We start from the raw sequence: 17,405 nt of genomic DNA, 5'->3' as shown, positions 1-17,405 counted from the left end.
GGCCGCTCTCGAGGGTAAGCCCGCGCCCCGCCGCCCTCCCGGATCCGGACCCGGGACCCTCGTCCTTCACTCCAGCCTGGGTCCCCTCGTCCCCGCCGGCCCCCGCCTCCCGGATCGCTGTCCTTGTTCTTGGTCCCCGCTGCCCTCCCCAGCCCGGGACTATCCCTCGTCCCCGCCTCCCAGACCGTGACCCTGGTCCCCGACATCCTCCCATTTCCCGGACCGCGACCCTCGTTGCCCTGTCCCCGCTGCCCTCCTAGGCCAGCCCAGGACCTTCGTCCTCCCCGTTCCCCTGCTACCTCGTCCGGGTCCCTGGGGGCGGCCTGCCCGGGGGCAGGTCACAGTCACCTTGGCGGGTCTCCCAGCGGAGGCGCGGGCACCGGAACCTGGAGACTGAGTTCTGGGCCATCAGATGCCACATGGGGGGTGGGGTGGGGAGGGTGTCTGAGGACTACCTAGAAGGGCAGCCTGGACCCTTGACCCACTCTTTGACCTTGGGGACAAACTTGGGGCTGGAGAGATGGGGAGAGATCTGGAACTGTATCAGCGGAAATCAGAGTCACCAAAGCTGCAGACCCCGAGGGGCCGGTACCCTGAGGGGGGCGATGGTGTGATGGAGCCTATGAGGAGGGGAGAGGGAGAAGCCACATGGGTTCTTCTGGCAAGGTCACAGTCCCACCCACCCTTGCAGTCAGACTGGCCCAGGGACGACCCTGGCTGGCCAAGAAGCAGTCACTGAGTGGAAAATAGAGGTCAAGTTCCTAAGTTCCTACAGGAGAAGGGGTTGTCAACCTGGAGGTGCGTGGTGGGGGGCAGTGGGAGATGCTGGCGTTGGAAGGAGGGGAGGCAGGTTCTTGGCTGCGGCTCAGGTGCCCCTTGTACCCGAGTCCAGGGGCCGAGGACCTCCGCAGCATTACCGGGGAGCCCAGAGCCCGGATCGCCTAAGTTGGGGAGGGGGTGTCAGGAAGGAGGACTTCCTAGAGGAGGTGTGGAGAGGACTTGGCTGAAGGAGCAACGTGTTTAGGGGCCAGGTGGCCTGAGCCAGCGTGCACCTTGTGGGGAACTGACCCTAGGATACTTTGATGGGGTGGGGTAAGTGGAGACGAGTCTGGGGGGAAGGGCCCAGATCAGGAGGGCCACATAGGCCTTGCCGAAGTTTGGAATTTGTTCTGAAGGTGCTTTGAGGGCTTTTAAACCTGGGCGAGAGGTGGGTTTGCCCAGTGGTGTGGTCCAGAGAGAGTCCCTGGGTGGCACAAACAGTTAAGTGATCGACTACTAACCTTAAGGTTGACGGTTCGAATCCACCCAGATGTGCCTTGGAAGAAAGGCGTAGCAATCTACTTCCAAAACGTCACAGCCTTGAAAACCCTACGGAACAGTTCTACTCTGTACACATGGGGTCAGAATCGACTCCACAGCAACTGGTTTGGTGTGGCCTGGAGCGATCAGACCCAGGGTGCGGCAATGTCCGGGGAGGGACATGCCAGCGTTGTCATGAAGGCAGGTTGTGGGCCACTGAGGAGGGGAATACGGACTCAGTGATGTCAGCGCTTGGCCCAAAGGCTGGTGGGCTGGGGCTGTGCCTGTGCAGACGAGGAGGAGAGGCTGGTAGACTTGAGGAGACTTGGAACTGAGGAGCCAAGATGCCGTGTCAAGGAGTAGAAGGGTGTGCAGAGGAGCTTTGGGTTCAGCAGGCTGGGTGGAATGAAGGTGGACAAGCCTCGGCTCTGACCTGGGCTCCAGGTGCATTGTTGGGTTTGCCCTGTGTCCTCGGGTGTCCCTCCCACCAGATATCTCTTGATGCTGCTCACTCCTCACGCTGCATTTGTCCTTCATTCATTCGTTTGTTCTTTGTCCCGAAGGGCCTGTCAGCGTGGCAGTGGTTAGGGCTTCCGGGAAGAGAAGGCTATTGTGGGATGCACGGCTTCTATTGGAGCACCTCCTGCTGGCCGCTTCCTGCTGTGGCTCTGGCCCCTTGCCCTCCTGCGCCCAGTGTGGTGGGCTGACCACCCGCCTCCACTCAGGCTGAGGACGGGCTCTCAGGGCCCTGGATCTTCTAGCCTCTGCAGACCTCAACCAACTCCCACGCTTAACGCCTACCTGTGGCCCAGCCTGGTCTCACCTGTCCTGTCCTCGCGCTGGGCTCATGCCATCTCTGGCCCCCTCACCCCACCCCCTGACCTTCCCTCCAGAGACTCCACCTTGAGAGCCTGTGGTCCTTGGGGGTGCAGCATCTGGGCCCAGCGACTTTCCACAGGCGTTTTAGGATCTGAAGTCTGAGACCCTGGTCCTGCCCTCTGCTAGCTCCGTGTGTGCCTCCTGAAGGTCCCCACCCCCCATCTCCTGTGGGGGACCCAAGGGGAGCTTGGAACCGGGCTGGACCCAGGTAGCTGCTGTCGGCCCCGTGCTGGCCTTTGCTCTCACCCCCACATTTTTCCATTCTTTCCTTCTTCCAGCAAACATTTCTCGAGTGCCGACGTGCCAGGCACATGTGTGGTGCAGGGACGCCCTGCCTTCCCAGAGCTTTCAGGGTGGAGCTGAGACAGCCCAGGTGCAGATACAGTGTGTGGAGTCAGGCCAGCCCATGCCGGGTCCCTCACAGCCACAGGCTAGCAGGGGTGCCCTTGTTTGAGCCTTGGATTCCCTGCCTGTTAGGTCTCCCTGCCTGTTAGGTCTCCCTGCCTGTTAGGTCTGGGAGTGACTCTTGCCCCTCAGGGCTGTGGCTGTGGCTGTGGTCAGTCCCTTCCCAGCACCCTGGGCTTCTTGGTGTCTGCAGCCCTTGTGGGGATGCGGTGACGAACTGCCTCACGGAATCCTTTGGCTCTTGGTCTGTCTACCTTGAGTCTGTCCCCTGCACCAAACTACTTGTTGTCAACTGCCGTCCGACTCATCGTGACCCCGTGCACAACAGAAAGAAATGCAGCCTGGTCCTGCGCCATGCCCAACATTGGTTGCGGGATCAGACCGTTATGGTCCATAGGGTTTTCATTGGCTGGTTTTCAGAAGTAGATCACCAGGTCTTTTTTCCTGGTCTGTCTTAGTCTGGAAGTTCTGCTGAAACCAGTTCAGCATCACAGCAACACACAAGCCTCCACCGACAGATGGGTGGTGGCTGTGCATGAGGTGCATTGGCCGGGAATTAAACGCTAGTCTCCCACGTGGAAGGCGAGAATTCTGCTACTGAACTGTGGATGTCCCCTAATTAGTCCCATGATTAGCCTGGTCCATAGGCCTGCGGAACTCTGTTGATGGGGGAGGGCTGCCAGTTCTGGGGACTGGGGGTTTTGCAGGGCCTCCTTAGCTAAGCACCTGTCTTGAGAGATGCCCTGGCCATTCCCAGCTGAGGAGCACACCCAGAAGCCCAAGCACCATTATTTCTACACACCAACCATTTATTGAGCACCTACTGTGTGCTCGAACAATTGTTATCTCCTTTAACCCTTATATTTGCCCTCACAGGGTGTTGGAGTGTTATACCCATTTTGTAGATGAGTAAACTGAGATGCAGAGAGGCTGAGTGTCTCACCCGAGGACGCCTCTTGGTTGCTAACACGTGAAGCCCTTTTGTAGGATTTGCCACAAGGGTCCTCTGATGTGAAAACTTGTACCCTTTCCTGTGCCAACCAAGGATGACTGGCTTGCGGGGGCGGTCACTGGAGATCATCAAATTGTGTTTCAAACGTTCAGAGCAACTTCCCCTCCCCTTGATCCTCAGACACCCGGTCACCTTCAGGGTAGACTTTCTCCTTCCTCACGGATTAAGTGAACTGGAGAGCTTCTTAAATCATAAAGTTGGGACTAGAGCCCAGGTCTTTAAGAACAATTAACTTTATAAATAGAAAGCCAGACAGAAGTTCTTGATCAGTTCTTCTCTCTGTAGTTATTAACCTCTTCTTCCACCTCCAGCCTCAGGTAAGGGCTAGAAAAGGTGACCCAGAGCTCCCGCCTGGGTTCAGGACAGCCTGGGGGGTGACTCAGGATGGGGCTATTTCTGGCTTGGGGGGGGAGCGTGCATAGCCCAGGGTATAGATTTTCAGTGAGCACCGAGTCTGAATTTTTAATGTTGAAAGTTTCTTGATGAGGTATAAACCCACAACTTCCCAAACAAAACCACACACGAACCTTTTAAACATTTCAAGATTACCAGACTCCCCACTGGATGGTTTTTAATAGCTGGGATTCTGCTTGCCAGGCTGTGCACCTGACAATTTATAAACGTCAGCTGTGCGTCTTTTGGGGATGTTGGGAGATTTGTCTGGGCTTGGGAGTCAGATTTAGTTGTTCCCTCTAATGTTAACTTAAACCATACATACATATGTTGTTGTTAGGTGCCGTCCAGTCGGTTCCGACTCTTAGCCACCCTGTGTACTACAGAACGAAACACTGCCCAGTCCTGTGCTGTACTCACAATCGTTGTTATACTTGAGCCCATTGTTGCAGCCACTGTGTCAGGCCACCTCCTTGAGGGTCTTCCTCTTCTTTAATGACCCTTTACTTTACCAAGCATGATGTCCTCCTCCAGGGACTGATCCCTCCTGATAACATGTCCAAAGTATGTAAGACATAGTCTCATCATCCTTGCTTCTAAGGAGCATTCTGGTTGTACTTCTTCCAAGACACATATACATACACATATATATGCAAAAATAAACTTCACTTCTAAACTCCCTCTAATAAGGACCACTGCAAAGTAGAAATGCTTGTTGGGTTGGATGTTGGGTTGAATGATCTAGCCCAGTGATCTTCTTCTCTTTGAGCACTGGCACTGAGCAGTGAGTGGGGACCCTCTGTCCCCTTGTGTCTCCTTGGTCCACACTGCAGCATAGAGAATTACCCCCATGAAAGAATGAAGAGTCTCCCTCTGTTCTGGTGATGTTGAAGACAAATGGACAGACACCCCTCGTCCCGGAGAGCAGGTGCGTGTCCACGTGGACTTTCCCACAAGCTCAGTTGAGTTTAGGGCTGAACAAGGATATTGTCATTCAGGGTGGCCAAGTTTCCCTCATACTTTTTGAGGACCACTGGTGGCTTTGTAACTTTCCAGGCAATAGCTCGTCTATTATAGGGAATCTAGAGGTGAGTAAAGGCCAGTCCTTACCCTAAAGGAACAAGCCTCTGGGTCAGCAATAATCATGATGGCAAGTAGCTAACATTTGTAGAGCGTGTCCCATGCCAGACAGTGGATTTGTGTCCCCCCAAAAGATGTGTTCAAGTCCTAACCCCTGGTACCTCTGAATGTGACCTCATTTGGGAATAGCATCTTTGTGATGTAAAATTAGTTAACATGAGGTCACACTGGAGTAGGGTGGGCCCTAATCCAAAATGACCAGTGTCCTTGTAAGAAGAGAAGAGACACAGAGACAGACACAGAGGGAAGATGGCCATGTGAAGACAGAGGCAGAGATTGGAGTGATGCTGCCACAAGCCAGGGATTGCCAGGAACCACCAGAAGCTGGAAGATACAAGGAAGGCTCTTCCCCCAGAGCCTTCAGAGAGAGCATGGCCCTGTTCACACCCTGAATTCAGGCTTCGAGCCTCAGAGCTGTGGGACAATAAGTTCTTGATGTTTTAAGCCGTGTAGTTTCTGAAAATTTGTTTCAGCAGCCCCAGGAAGTGAATCCAGCAGGTACTAGTATTACCTCATTTTGAGGATGAGGAAAATGAAGCAAACTGTAGCTAGGAAGTGGCAGAGCTGAGATTTGAACTCTGGGGAAGTGGTTTCAGATTCCACGCTCCCATCCCCAGTGCACACAAGGTTAGAGTGGCAGTGTTCCAGAAGGTGATCGATAAGCGAGTGAAGAAGGGGTAGAGGGACGGAGGTAGCACTGGCCACAGGTGGTCATCCTATAGCTCTGGAGTCAGCCTTCAGTGCAGTTGGCCCTGAGGATAGCAGAGAGGGACAGAACAGCCCAGCCCTGAGGGCAGGTGGGAACCTCTGCTCTTACCGTCGGGGCCATGCCACTGCTAGGTCCCACCCACTGCCTGCAGAGATCTTGGTCGTAGAAAAGATGCCAAAGTGTGTGTTGGGTTTCCAGCAAAGATGGCAGATTGGCCACATACATTTATTCCCTCTGCCTTCTGAGCCCCATTAATACAACAGTAAAGGGGTTTTTAAAAGGTCACAAGGACAAAAGGAACAGGAGAGAAGACAATAGCGACAAAATTTTGGGAGCTAGGAAGAATGGGTGAGTGGTAACTGACTTTGCCAACCTGAGAAAATTCAGAGAGCAGAGAAGTAACCAGAGTCACCCAGCAGGACCTCAGAGACTCAGGGACGTGCAGCATTAGTTATCACAGGCAGGGAGTGGAGACAGGGCCAAAAACGGGAGGACTATTTGAAATTTTATTTCAGAAGGATTCAGATCCCCATATCCCCTTCCCCGTTCTGTACAGACCTGGAAGGAACTTGAGGTCAAGTCTCTCGAGAGAGGGCCTCTAGACACCAGCACCTTTGAGATTGAGAGTATTTAAATCAATATTTACATATTGAATACTGAGGACAGTCCCGGTCCTCTTCCCCCAGCTCTTTTCCTTCCCTTCCAGGAGGGAGAGTGGAAGATCCTTCTCCAGGGACTCTGACTGGCCCAAGAGGACAGACCTAAGGAGATTAACATTTGGGATCCCCAAGGATCATCCCAGCCAGGTCACTCTACCATGAACTGCACAGTTAGTGAGTCCTATCCATGGGCTCAGAGGCTCCAATGAACTCTTTAGTCCCCCACCTTAATCATGAACAAATAGCTACGGGTCACCAGACATGTGAGGAGAGCCTCTCACATGGAAGCTAGAGACCAAAACAAAAGAACAGAATAAAGCAACTTGGAAGAAAAAAATGTCTGCCCGCCCTTTGCCCCTAAAACACCCTGGGAGTGATATCTTCAGACAGATGAGAGAGGGTATTTCATCATTAAAACAAGAATAGGATGGGATGCTTTAAAAGGCGGGGATATTCAGAGAACAGCAACAACAAAAACAATAAAAATCCTTGGAAATTAAAAACTAGCAAAAATGAAAAACTTGTTAGAAGGTTAAGAAGATAAAGTTGGGAAAATCTTACAGGAAATAGAACAAAAAGGTGAAGAGATAGTGAATTTAAAAGAGAGAAAATTGTAGGACCAATTCAAGAGGTTCAACATTTGAAGAATATGATCTCCATAAAAAGAACAGAGAAAATGGAGGAGAGGAAATCATCAATGATATAATTAAAGAAAATTTCCTGGAACTGAAGGACATGAATTTCAAGATTGAAAGGGCCAATTGATTGCCTGGAGCCCTGGTAGTGCAGTGGTTAAAAGCTCAGCTGCTAACTAAAAGATCAGCAGTTTGAATCTACCAGCAGCTCCTTGGAAACCCTATGAGGCAGTTCTACTCTGTCCTGTAGGGTTGCTATGAATTGTAATCAACTCAGCAGCAAAGGGTTTGATTTTTTTTTTTTAATTGATTTCCTAATATAGTGGATAAAAAGAGACCCAAACCAAGGCATGGCATGACGAAATTTTAGAATACTGGGTGATAAAACATTCTAGAAGTTTCTAGAGAGAAAAAAATATTAAGCAGTTCATATTAAAAGGATCATGCATGAGAATGACTTGAGACTTTTCAAAAACAAACACTAGGAACTAGAAGAGAATAGAGTTATGCCTTAACTATTCTGAAGGAGAATTCTATCCAACCTGTAGTACTCAAACCTCCAAGTCACACAACTCCAGGGGGCACCATTCACATTGTATTCTTTCTGCTCCAGGAGGTGCCACTTGCCATAGTACGCAATGTGAGAGCCTGCCCGCTGGAGTTGTGCAGGGCAGTGGTTCTGCTATGCTCTTTCTCAGGCAGTCCGTGGAAGATGTGCTGCAGAAAGTCGAGGAAGTAAACCAAGAAGGAGAAAGATGTAGGCTAGAAGGAACAGGAGAGAGGCAGAGCAGATCCTCCAGCTAATGGTGCAGGGAGGCAACCAGTCCGGAGTGGAGTAGGTCAGATGGGTCCAGGGACACCTCTTAAAGAAGGTGAACTGGAATTCTTGATTTAGTCCCATCATCTTGGGGGAGATTTGGGATGGAAATAATGATTGGCACATAGAAGACTAAGCAGCTAAAGACCATGATTAACTACAGGAAAGGAGAAGTTGTGTAGGAAAGAAATAATCATAATATGAGTCACGGTTTTGTGGGGAGTATCATTCACATTATCATAGAACATAGCACTAAATTACTGCTCTAACCCACATGGCCCTGTGTCTGCATTGGAAGGGCAGGAGGTGGGTCAGTAATCAGGGAAGGATGGAATGCAGAGAGGTGGAAATCACCATCAGTGTGGTGAATCAGCAAATGATACACAAAACGGAAAAGTCAAGAAGTATTGACATACACATGGCATTTAGAGATTTGGAGATTATTCTTGATGAAGGAGCTCTGGTGGCACAGTGGTGAAAGCACTCGGCTGCTAACCTTTAACCTAAAGGTCGGCAGTTCGAATCCACCAGCTGCTCCACGGGAGAAAGATGTGGCTGTCTGCTTCCGTAAAGTTCCAGCCTTGGAAACCCTATGGGGCATTTCTACTTTGTCCTACAGAGTAGCTATGAGTTGGAATTGACTTGATGGGAGTGGGTTTGGTTTTTTTGGTTTATTCTTGATGAAAGGAGCCTTGGCACAGTGGTTAAGTGCTCAGCTGCTAACTGAAAGGTCAGCTATTTGAACCCACCAGCGATTCCACAGGAGAAAGATGTGGCAGTCTGTTTCCATAAAGATTACAGCCTTGGAATCCCTATGGGACAGTTCTAGTCTGCCCTACAGGGTCACTATGAGTCGGAATCGACGGGTTATCCTTGATGAAAAAGGATCAGTTTCTTTTGCCAATCCTTTGCAGATGGATATTTTTGTAAAATACAACACAAGTAAACTACTAGGAATATGATCAAGCACTTGGATGTCACTGCAATGTTGATTTACTATGAGTTTCTAAATACTGCCCCCAATTTCCGTATTTATCTCATCATGGATCAGCAACAAAGAGTTTATGGATCAGCACTGGTCTGTGGGTGCATTGCTTTCAACTATACTCAGACATAACTTTGATATTAAAAAGAAAAAAAAAGACTTAAAAATTAAAAAAGAGGATCCCAGGTAGTATGAGTTAATTTATGTCCCCCTAAAAGGTATGTTTAAGTCCTAACCCCTGGTACCTGTGAACATGACCTTGTTTGGAGATGGGGTCTTTGAAGGTGTTATAGGTTAAGTTGACATGAATTTGGGGGGCCCTAATCAATATGACTGGTTTCCTTATAAGAAGAGGCACAGAGGGCAGATGGCCACATGAAGATGGAGGCAGAGATTGGAGTGATGCTGCTACAAGCCAAGGAATGCCTGGGGCCACCAGAGGTTGGAAGAGACAAGACATGACCTTCCACTAGAGCCTTCAGAGAACATGACCCTACTGACACCCTAATTCCAGACTTCTGACCTCCAGAACTGTGAGAGAATAAATTTCTGTTGTCTGAGCTGCCTCATTTGTGGTATTTTGTTACGGCAGCCCCAGGACACGAACACGCTGGGGATCAGGAACAGTTTCAGGGAGAGGATGGATGGCGTGTGAGGTGGGCAGGATTTCAAGAGGTGGTGTTGGAGGAGAAGGACATTGGGAGTAAAGACCCAGCCACAGGCTGTGAGGGCTGGATAATTCGTGACTTCAAGGAGCTCATTGGCTGAACCTTGGGGGCCAGGTAGAGAACAGCAGGAAATTAAAGATTGGAGAACTCAGAAAGTCACAGAGGGAGGTGAGACATGGTTTGGTGGGCAGTGGGTAGCCATGGAGGATGGGTTTCAAGCAGAGGAATCACAGACTCAATACTGTGCTCGTCAACATTGTTGTTGGCCCCAACTAATGGCGATCCCATGTACAACAGAACAAAAGGCTGCCCAGTCCTGAGCCATTCCCAGGATCAGTTGCAGATCAGACTGTTGGGCTCCACAGGGTTTTCACCAGCTGATTTTTTGAAGTAAATCACCACGCCTTTCTTCCTAGTCTGTCATGGTGTGGACGCTTCGCTGAAACCTGTTCAGCATCACAGCAACACGCAAGCCTCCGCTGACAGATGGGTGGTTGCTGTGCATGAGGTGCACTGGCTGGAATCGAAGCCGGTTCTCCTGCTGTCATAGAGTCTCAAACTCAGGACCACCAAGAGAGCTTGTTGAAACTCAGATTGCTGGGCGTCACCCCTGGAGTTTCCATTCAGTTGGTCTAGGGTGGGCAGCCCATTTGCGTTTCTAACAAGTTTCCAGGTGATGCTGCTGCTACAGACCACCTTGAGAGCCACTGGCCTAGCTTCTGGCCCCCCTGTGTGGAATGATCCAGAACAGGGAGAGGGAGAAGGGAAAACCAGGAGGCTTTTGCACGTGATTAGGCCTAGGTTTCCAGATGGTTGCAATGGAAAGGAGAGACATTCCTGATGTAGGTAACGCAACACTTGACAACAGTGGGGACTGGGGGAAAGGAGGAAATAGGATAATTTATTAAGCACTTAGTTATGGTGTTCTCAGAGCCCTGGTTGTGCAGTGGTTAAGAGCTTGGCTGCTAACCAAAAAGTTGGCAGTTCAAATCCACCAGCCGCTTCTTGGAAACTCTACAGGGCAGTTCTGCTCTGTCCTATAGGGTCGCTATGAGTCGGAATCAACTGGACGGCAGTGGGGTTGGTTTTTGGTTTTGGTTATGGTGTTCTCAGTTAAGTTCAGACAGTAATAGAATAAGAATCTCTGATAAGAAAAGAAACATTTGTATTTAGTGCATTATTCGAAGGTAAACAAGTACTCTTGAAAGCCTTTGAAAGGCTCTTAAGTGAGCTAAATATTGCCCGTGTTGTTTCATTCCTACCATTAATTCTGTGGTGAATTCCTTTCCATGGGAGTTAAGGTAAATGTTGGCCCAGACTCCAGAGTTCCAGGAATTAGCAAAACTGTATTAGGGGGTTTGAAGAAAAGAAAAGTGAGTTTCCTGTTCTGCTGGGACGCGTTGGAGCTTGACAAAGGGGTGTCTCTCTGTGACCGGGAAGGCCTTGGTCCAAACGGCTCCTAGGTAGGGTCAGACCTCACTGAGGGGGGCTGAGGAGAGGGTGGAACTGAGCACGGAGAAGCTGCGGGCACTGGTGTGAGGGTCTCCCCACCATTTACACACACCTCTTCGCAGGGCCTGGGGGTGGGGATGGAGGAGGAGGAGGAGGATGGGCACCAGTAATGGCCATCCTGCTCCCACAACTAGGGCTCCTCTCCTGAGTTAGAGAAGAAGGAAGAAAAGAACCTAGGCATCTCCACAATGAGTTCTTGGCCCGGGTGGGGCTTGGCATGGGGGTAGAGGTTGGTGGGGTGGGTTGGCATGGAGGGTGGCTGGCATCGAAGCCTTCTCTTTTCTCCTCAGACACCACCACGCGTCTCCTGCTGGGGTCGATTGCAGTGCTGCTGTTCGCCATTCTGGTGGTGATGAGCATCTTGGGTGAGTGTGGGTGTTGGGGCATTTGGGCAGCCCATTGCCCGCACGCCTCTCAGAAGGCTGGCCAGTGGAGAAGGAAGGGTCCAGACATGCTAAGAATTCCATGGGGAACAGAGTAAATAGAAAACACAGTATTGGGTCCAGATGAGATTTTACTCCAGAAGTAATACACACACATGAACTAGATAAGCCGCCTTACTAAACCATGCAGGTAAATTCTGGTAAAGTGGAGGATGTCTCCTATGTACCATTGCAGAGGTTCTGCAGGGACTCAGAACAGACTGGGTGGACTGGGCAGGCAGTGCTTATTGGAGGGGATGACTTGGGGATAAGGGCCTTTAAAGAGCCCATTTATTCATTCAACAAGTCTTTTTTCTTCTGGTGAAAATACACACAACAAAACACACCAATTCAACAATTTCTACATGTATAATTCAGTGACATTGATTACATTCTTCAAATTGTGCCACCTTTCTTAATATCCTTTTCCAGATTATTTCACTGTCATTAACACAAACTCGCTGCCCCCTAAGCTTCTCATCTAACCTTTCAAGTAGCTGTTCTCAATTTGATTGCATACAGATAATTTTTTTTAAAAACATAATGCTCAAGGCAGACATTCTTTTCTAGTTAAGCTAAACTATTGTTTGGTTTAAAGATGCCCTGGTGGCACAGTGGTTAAGATCTCAGCTGCTAACCAAAAAGTTGGCAGTTAGAATCTACCAGCCACTCCTTGGAAACCCTATGGGGCAGTTCTACTCTGTCCTGTAGGGTTGCTATTAGTCAGAATTGACTCGACAGCAGTGGGTTCAGAGGATAGTTTTGGTCTGAGGTTTAAAGATTTCCTTATGAAAATAGTTTTTGGGGAGTGGTCATCCAGATTCAATGACTTCATAAAGTCTAGATTCTATGAGAATTTGAAATTCAGTTCCACATACCCCCTTTTTGATCAACAAGTATGTTTTGAGCCCAGCTTCATGTTGGGCCCTGGGCTAAGTGCTAGGGATAAAAAGATGAATGTGACATCATCTCTCCTGTCAAGGGTAAGTTCAGTCATTGAGATATTACTGCCTGGGGACTCCCTAGAAGGGGAGCACTGTGCTGAACCCAGAGGGATGGAAACGAGTCCCAGACACAAGGAGGTAGAAGCAACAGTGCACTCCAGTGGGGGACGCATGCGAGACATGGAGTTGTGCGTGGAACTGAGAGGGCAGAACCATAAAAAAGGAGAAAACTCCACTTAACGATAGGGGAGTACAGTGTCTGTGTCTTCCCACACCAACTCCTTTCTCACACCAACTGCAAATGCAGCTCTTCCTCTGACCTTAACCACCCAGACCTAGGTCAGCTCTCAAAAGTTAAAGAGCATAGTCCTCCAGAAGCCTAGTCTTTCCAAAACTTAACACACCAGCTGTAAGATTGGCGGTCGCCAGGGCCCCCTCACTTTTGACCTGCTAGCTACCAATTCGGGGCTTGCCATTACCCTATCAGTTTCAATAGTTCACTAGAATGACAGAATTATGATCACAGTTTTATTAGAACAAAAAGGATACAAACGAAGAGACACATAGGGTGAGGTCTGGGAGGGTCTCCAACAAGGACACTTCTGTGTCCCAAGCGCTATGTAACCCTAGTGTGTTGACATCTTTCACTTACCGGGAAGCTCACCTGAGCCTCAGTGTCCACAGTTTTTCTTGGAGTTTCATGTAGTCATGATTAATTGACTCATTGCCCATGTGGTTGAACTTCATCTCCAGCCCTCTTACCCAGTCCAGAGATGGGCTGATATCATCGCACAGTGGGTCTTTCTGGCCTGGCCAGCCCCCATCCAACATGAGTCGCTTCATTAGCATAAACCCTCAGATGTGATCTGGAGCCCTCCATGAATAACAAAGACTCCAGTCACTGGGGAAGTTCCAAAGGTTTAGAGTTTACCTCCCTGGAAGGAGGGACAAAGACCAAATTCTTTGGGTAAAGTTAGCTGTACACGCCACAGGGTGATATATGAACAATAGTAGCTACATGGGCACTCTTAATGGATTCCATTCAAAGTATGTTGTGGGTCCTAAGGCTTTGCCAGAGATTTTGGTGCCCTGTCTTTCATTTTTTGAGAAGTGCCATAGGACCAGAGGTGAGCAACTCAAAACAGGAAAAAGCCCCTTGCCACTGTGAGTTCCACCAGATCCTCACCTGTCAACGAGGCATGATAAGCAGGTGGTTCATGAGTGTGTAGAAAAGGTTGTGGTGACCACTGAGTCAGCTTGGAGTCGCTAAGAATAATTGCTACAAATTAAGTCAGTTTCCTTTTATCCTGTTGCTAGGTTGGGAGGTCATGCACTGCTGTAGACATAGCATACTATGATTTCAATTAAGCACAGAGTCCCTTAGGAGGTCCTTTGGAAAAGTAGCTGAAGTGTAGCCACACCATAGTCAATACTCCTCAATGGGCTTGCAGCTCACTGAGCAGATGTAGCCCCGTGAGTGTTGCTGGATTAACTGGGACCAGTGTGGCTGTTGATCTCCAGGGATGTGGTGCCATAGGCCCTATTAATGGCTCTGTCCTTGTAAAATGGCGTGGTGAAAGCATCTGACCTCCTCTAACTTCACAAGGGGAAGGGAGAATCACCATCAGCATCAGCCCAAGGCTGATTCCTATGAATAACAAAGACTCCAGTCAGACATACCTCCTCTTTCCAACCTTTTTACCAATTCTGACAGCAGCCATCCCTCCCACAGCACACTCTACTCCTCTACTGGGTTTGATAATTCATTGCAATGGCCACATAGAACTCACAGACAATACTCATTTTTAGGGGGGTTATAAAGGAAGTTGTGGCCAGGGGGTCGCTTGCAGTGAGCTGGGCAGAATGGAGAAAGGGCAGGAAGCCAAACCTGCAGGGAACGGCGGGAGAGTTGGAGAGGGGAGGCTGGTGGCCATCTTCAGGCAGGAGGCGGCAGAAGAAGGACCAGGTCCTGGACCAGCAGGTCTAGACCACAGGAGGGGGCAGATTGGGACCCAGAATTCACAAGAAGGACTTTCCAGAAGGTCAGTGGTGGAATGGGCTGCCTTGTTAGCTAGTGAGGGTGTGGTTAATGAGAGTGGCCCCCTAAAGCTTACAGATGGGCTGCAGAGAGAAGACCTGAGGCTTCCAAGGTCCCTTCCAAATCTGAGTATCTGGGGTTTTGTGCCTTGGGGAATTGGGACAAGGAGGAGATTTGATCTGTCACTTCCCCTCGAGGTGTCACTGGCCTAGTACCATCTGTTCGGTGGCACACTCGTCGGCCTCCCAAATCGCCCCTCCCGCCCTGTTCCCCAGTGGTTGCCAGGCGCTGGGAGACACGGTTGCCTTTCGGAGGTGCTCCCTCCAGAAAACCCTGCAGAAATGGACTGTCAGAGGAGGCGTGTGGAGGGTGGTGGGCTGTGGGGCTGCGGGCACAGGCTGCGGGGCAGTAGGTGCAGGCTGGGTACTGAGCCCCTCTCTCCCTCAGCTTCCAAGGGCTGCATCAAGTGCGAAGCGCCCTGCCCAGAGGACTGGCTGCTCTACGGGCGGAAATGCTACTTCTTCTCCGAGGAGCCGAGGGACTGGAACACGGGCCGCCAGTCCTGCCACACCCACGAGGCTGTGCTGGCTGTGATCCAGAGCCAGAAGGAGCTGGTGAGTGCGTTGGGGGGCAGGGGTGGCCCTGGGGCCCCACGGCCACTCCAGGGATGAACGAGGGTCCCAGGGCCACCTGGAGTCCCAGGGAGCCGGCTCCTGCACCTACGTCCATTGTCAAGACCACTCAGGCCAATCCAAGGCCATGCACTAAGCTCAGCTTCCTGTTGTAAAGTGTGAGAATTACCACGGCTTGTGAAATGTAAAAATATTCTCCCACTTTCTGCTAGTCCACATCAGGAGATGATCTCTTCCTCAATTTAACGTACAAAGCTGTTTTACCCACAGAAATGAAAACAGACCAGACCAGACTGGCTGCCGTTCAGTCGACTCTGACTCATGGTGCCCCCATGCATGTCAGAGTAGAACTGTGCTCCACAGGGTTTTCAATGGCTGATTTTTCAGAAGTAGATCTCCAGGTCTTTCTTCTGAGGTGCCTCTGAGTGGACTCGAACCTCCAACCTTTTGGTGAGCAGCTAAGCACCGACAAAAGCACTGTGACTGAGTCTGTGAGCCACTGTGGACTTTGAGGATAACAGCGGTGGCCCTCCAAACTCACAATCTAGAAATCACTTCTGTTTGTCTGCTACACAGTGTGATCCTCTTGAGCACACATCCCCCGTCTGCAGAGAAAGCCCTGGAATTCTGTAGGTGGAGGGACAGCCAGATTTGAAGTCTGTCCCAGGCACTTCATCAAGCTGGCAGAGCAGGACTGCTGAGCTCGGGGACACTCTGCTCCAAGTAGCCTGGCCCAGTGGGCGTGGTGTGAGGGGTTGTCCAGCCACTCTGAGCCCAAGCTCTGGCCATGTGGCCACAGGGGCTTCTGGAACCCCAGTGCCTCACTTCTGGGGTACTGTGGTACCTGACCTGCTGTGAGCCTGTCCCTCTTGGGAGACAAGATCTTCTCCTGAGCTGTGATCCGTCTGGGATGTGACCAGTCAGGAGGCTGCGTCTGACCCCGAATTTTCCCTCCTTCCTCGTGCAGGAGTTCATGTTCAAGTTCACACGGAGGGAGCCTTGGATTGGCCTGCGCAGAGTGGGGGACGAATTCCACTGGGTCAACGGGGACCCGTTTGACCCTGACACGTGAGCTGAGGCTTTCCCTCTGCCACCAAGCTTAGCTGGGGATGGCCGAACACCCGCCCCCCTCCCCAAAGGGAGACACGAATCTCTGGGTTCAACATGTGTGACCAAGACCCACAGTGACCTCGGGCTGGCTTCTCTGTCTCCCACCAAGTCCAGCCTGTGGGGTGGCTCTGGCCCACGTGCTTAGGGACCAGGCTCCTTCTGTCCTGTCACATCCCCGTCCCTGCGGTGTGCTCTTGTCTACAGGATCCAGGGTAGCCACAGCCACGCCCATTCAGCAGGCAGGGGCCTGGGATGTCCCTGGTCCATCAACCAGGACCCAGCATGTGGCCACATGGGCTGCAGGGAGGCAGGAGGGGGCATCTCTGCTCTGGGAGCCATGTGACACCCAGATGCGGCCCCTACAGCAGAGAGGGTCTGAATCCTGGGCCCCCACGAGCCTTCTCGCCACCTTTTCCTGGAGAAGACACCCCAGAGGGGCAGGACTGAGGTGGTGGTGTGTGTGTGGTGATTGGTGTGTTTTTGTGGCCTGAGAGGTGTGGACGTGAGTGTGTGCTGGTGCGAGGTGGTGGTGGTGGATGGGTGATGGCTCTGTCTGGTGTGTGGGGGTGAGGGGGTGATAATATGTGTGGGTGAGGGGTTGAGGAGTGATAGCTTGTGTGGAGGTGACAGCGTGTGAGGGGGAGAGGGGTGATAGCATATGTGGGGGTGATAGCATGTGTGGAGGTGATAGCATGTGTGGAGGTGATAATGTGTGTGGGGGTGATTGTGTGGGGGTGATAGCATGTGTGGGGTGATAGTGGGGGGGGGCAGTAGTGTGTTGGGGTGGAGGTGATAGTGTGTTGGGTGATAGCATGTGTGGGGGTGATAACGTGAGGAGGGGGTGATAGCGTGTGTTGGGGTGATAGTGTGTGTGAGGGTGAGGGGGTGATTGTGTGGAGGTGATAGCGTGTGTGGAGGTGATAGCGTGTGTGGGGGTGATTGTGTGAGGGTGAGGGGGTGATAGTGTGTGTGGAGGTGATAGCGTGTGTGGAGGTGATAGCATGTGTGGGGGTGATAGCGTGTGTGGGGTGATAGTGTGTGTGAGGGTGATAGTGTGTGTGAGGGTGAGGGGGTGATAGCGTGTGTCGAGGTGATAGCGTGTGTGGGGGTGATAGCGTGTGTGGAGGTGATAGCGTGTGTGGGGGT

The 17,405-nt window shown here is 51.0% G+C and overlaps 1 protein-coding gene across 1 annotated transcript in view; it reads left to right on the top strand.

Moving 5' to 3' along the window:
- The first annotated feature begins 520 nt into the window (after positions 1-520).
- The window catches only part of LOC101355457 (C-type lectin domain family 2 member L), an 18,495-nt gene continuing 1,610 nt past the window's right edge, over positions 521-17,405 (top strand). The window contains exons 1-4 of the mRNA XM_004382456.1: positions 521-608; positions 11,404-11,478; positions 14,965-15,131; positions 16,117-16,217. Coding sequence (XP_004382513.1) covers positions 521-608; positions 11,404-11,478; positions 14,965-15,131; positions 16,117-16,217 — 431 coding nt within the window. The remainder of the gene's footprint in view (positions 609-11,403; positions 11,479-14,964; positions 15,132-16,116; positions 16,218-17,405) is intronic.

The sequence above is a fragment of the Trichechus manatus genome, unplaced genomic scaffold (genome assembly GCF_000243295.1).
Source record: "Trichechus manatus latirostris isolate Lorelei unplaced genomic scaffold, TriManLat1.0 scaffold00093, whole genome shotgun sequence".
NCBI lineage: Eukaryota > Metazoa > Chordata > Mammalia > Sirenia > Trichechidae > Trichechus > Trichechus manatus.
This window is presented reverse-complemented; position numbering and strand designations above follow the sequence as displayed.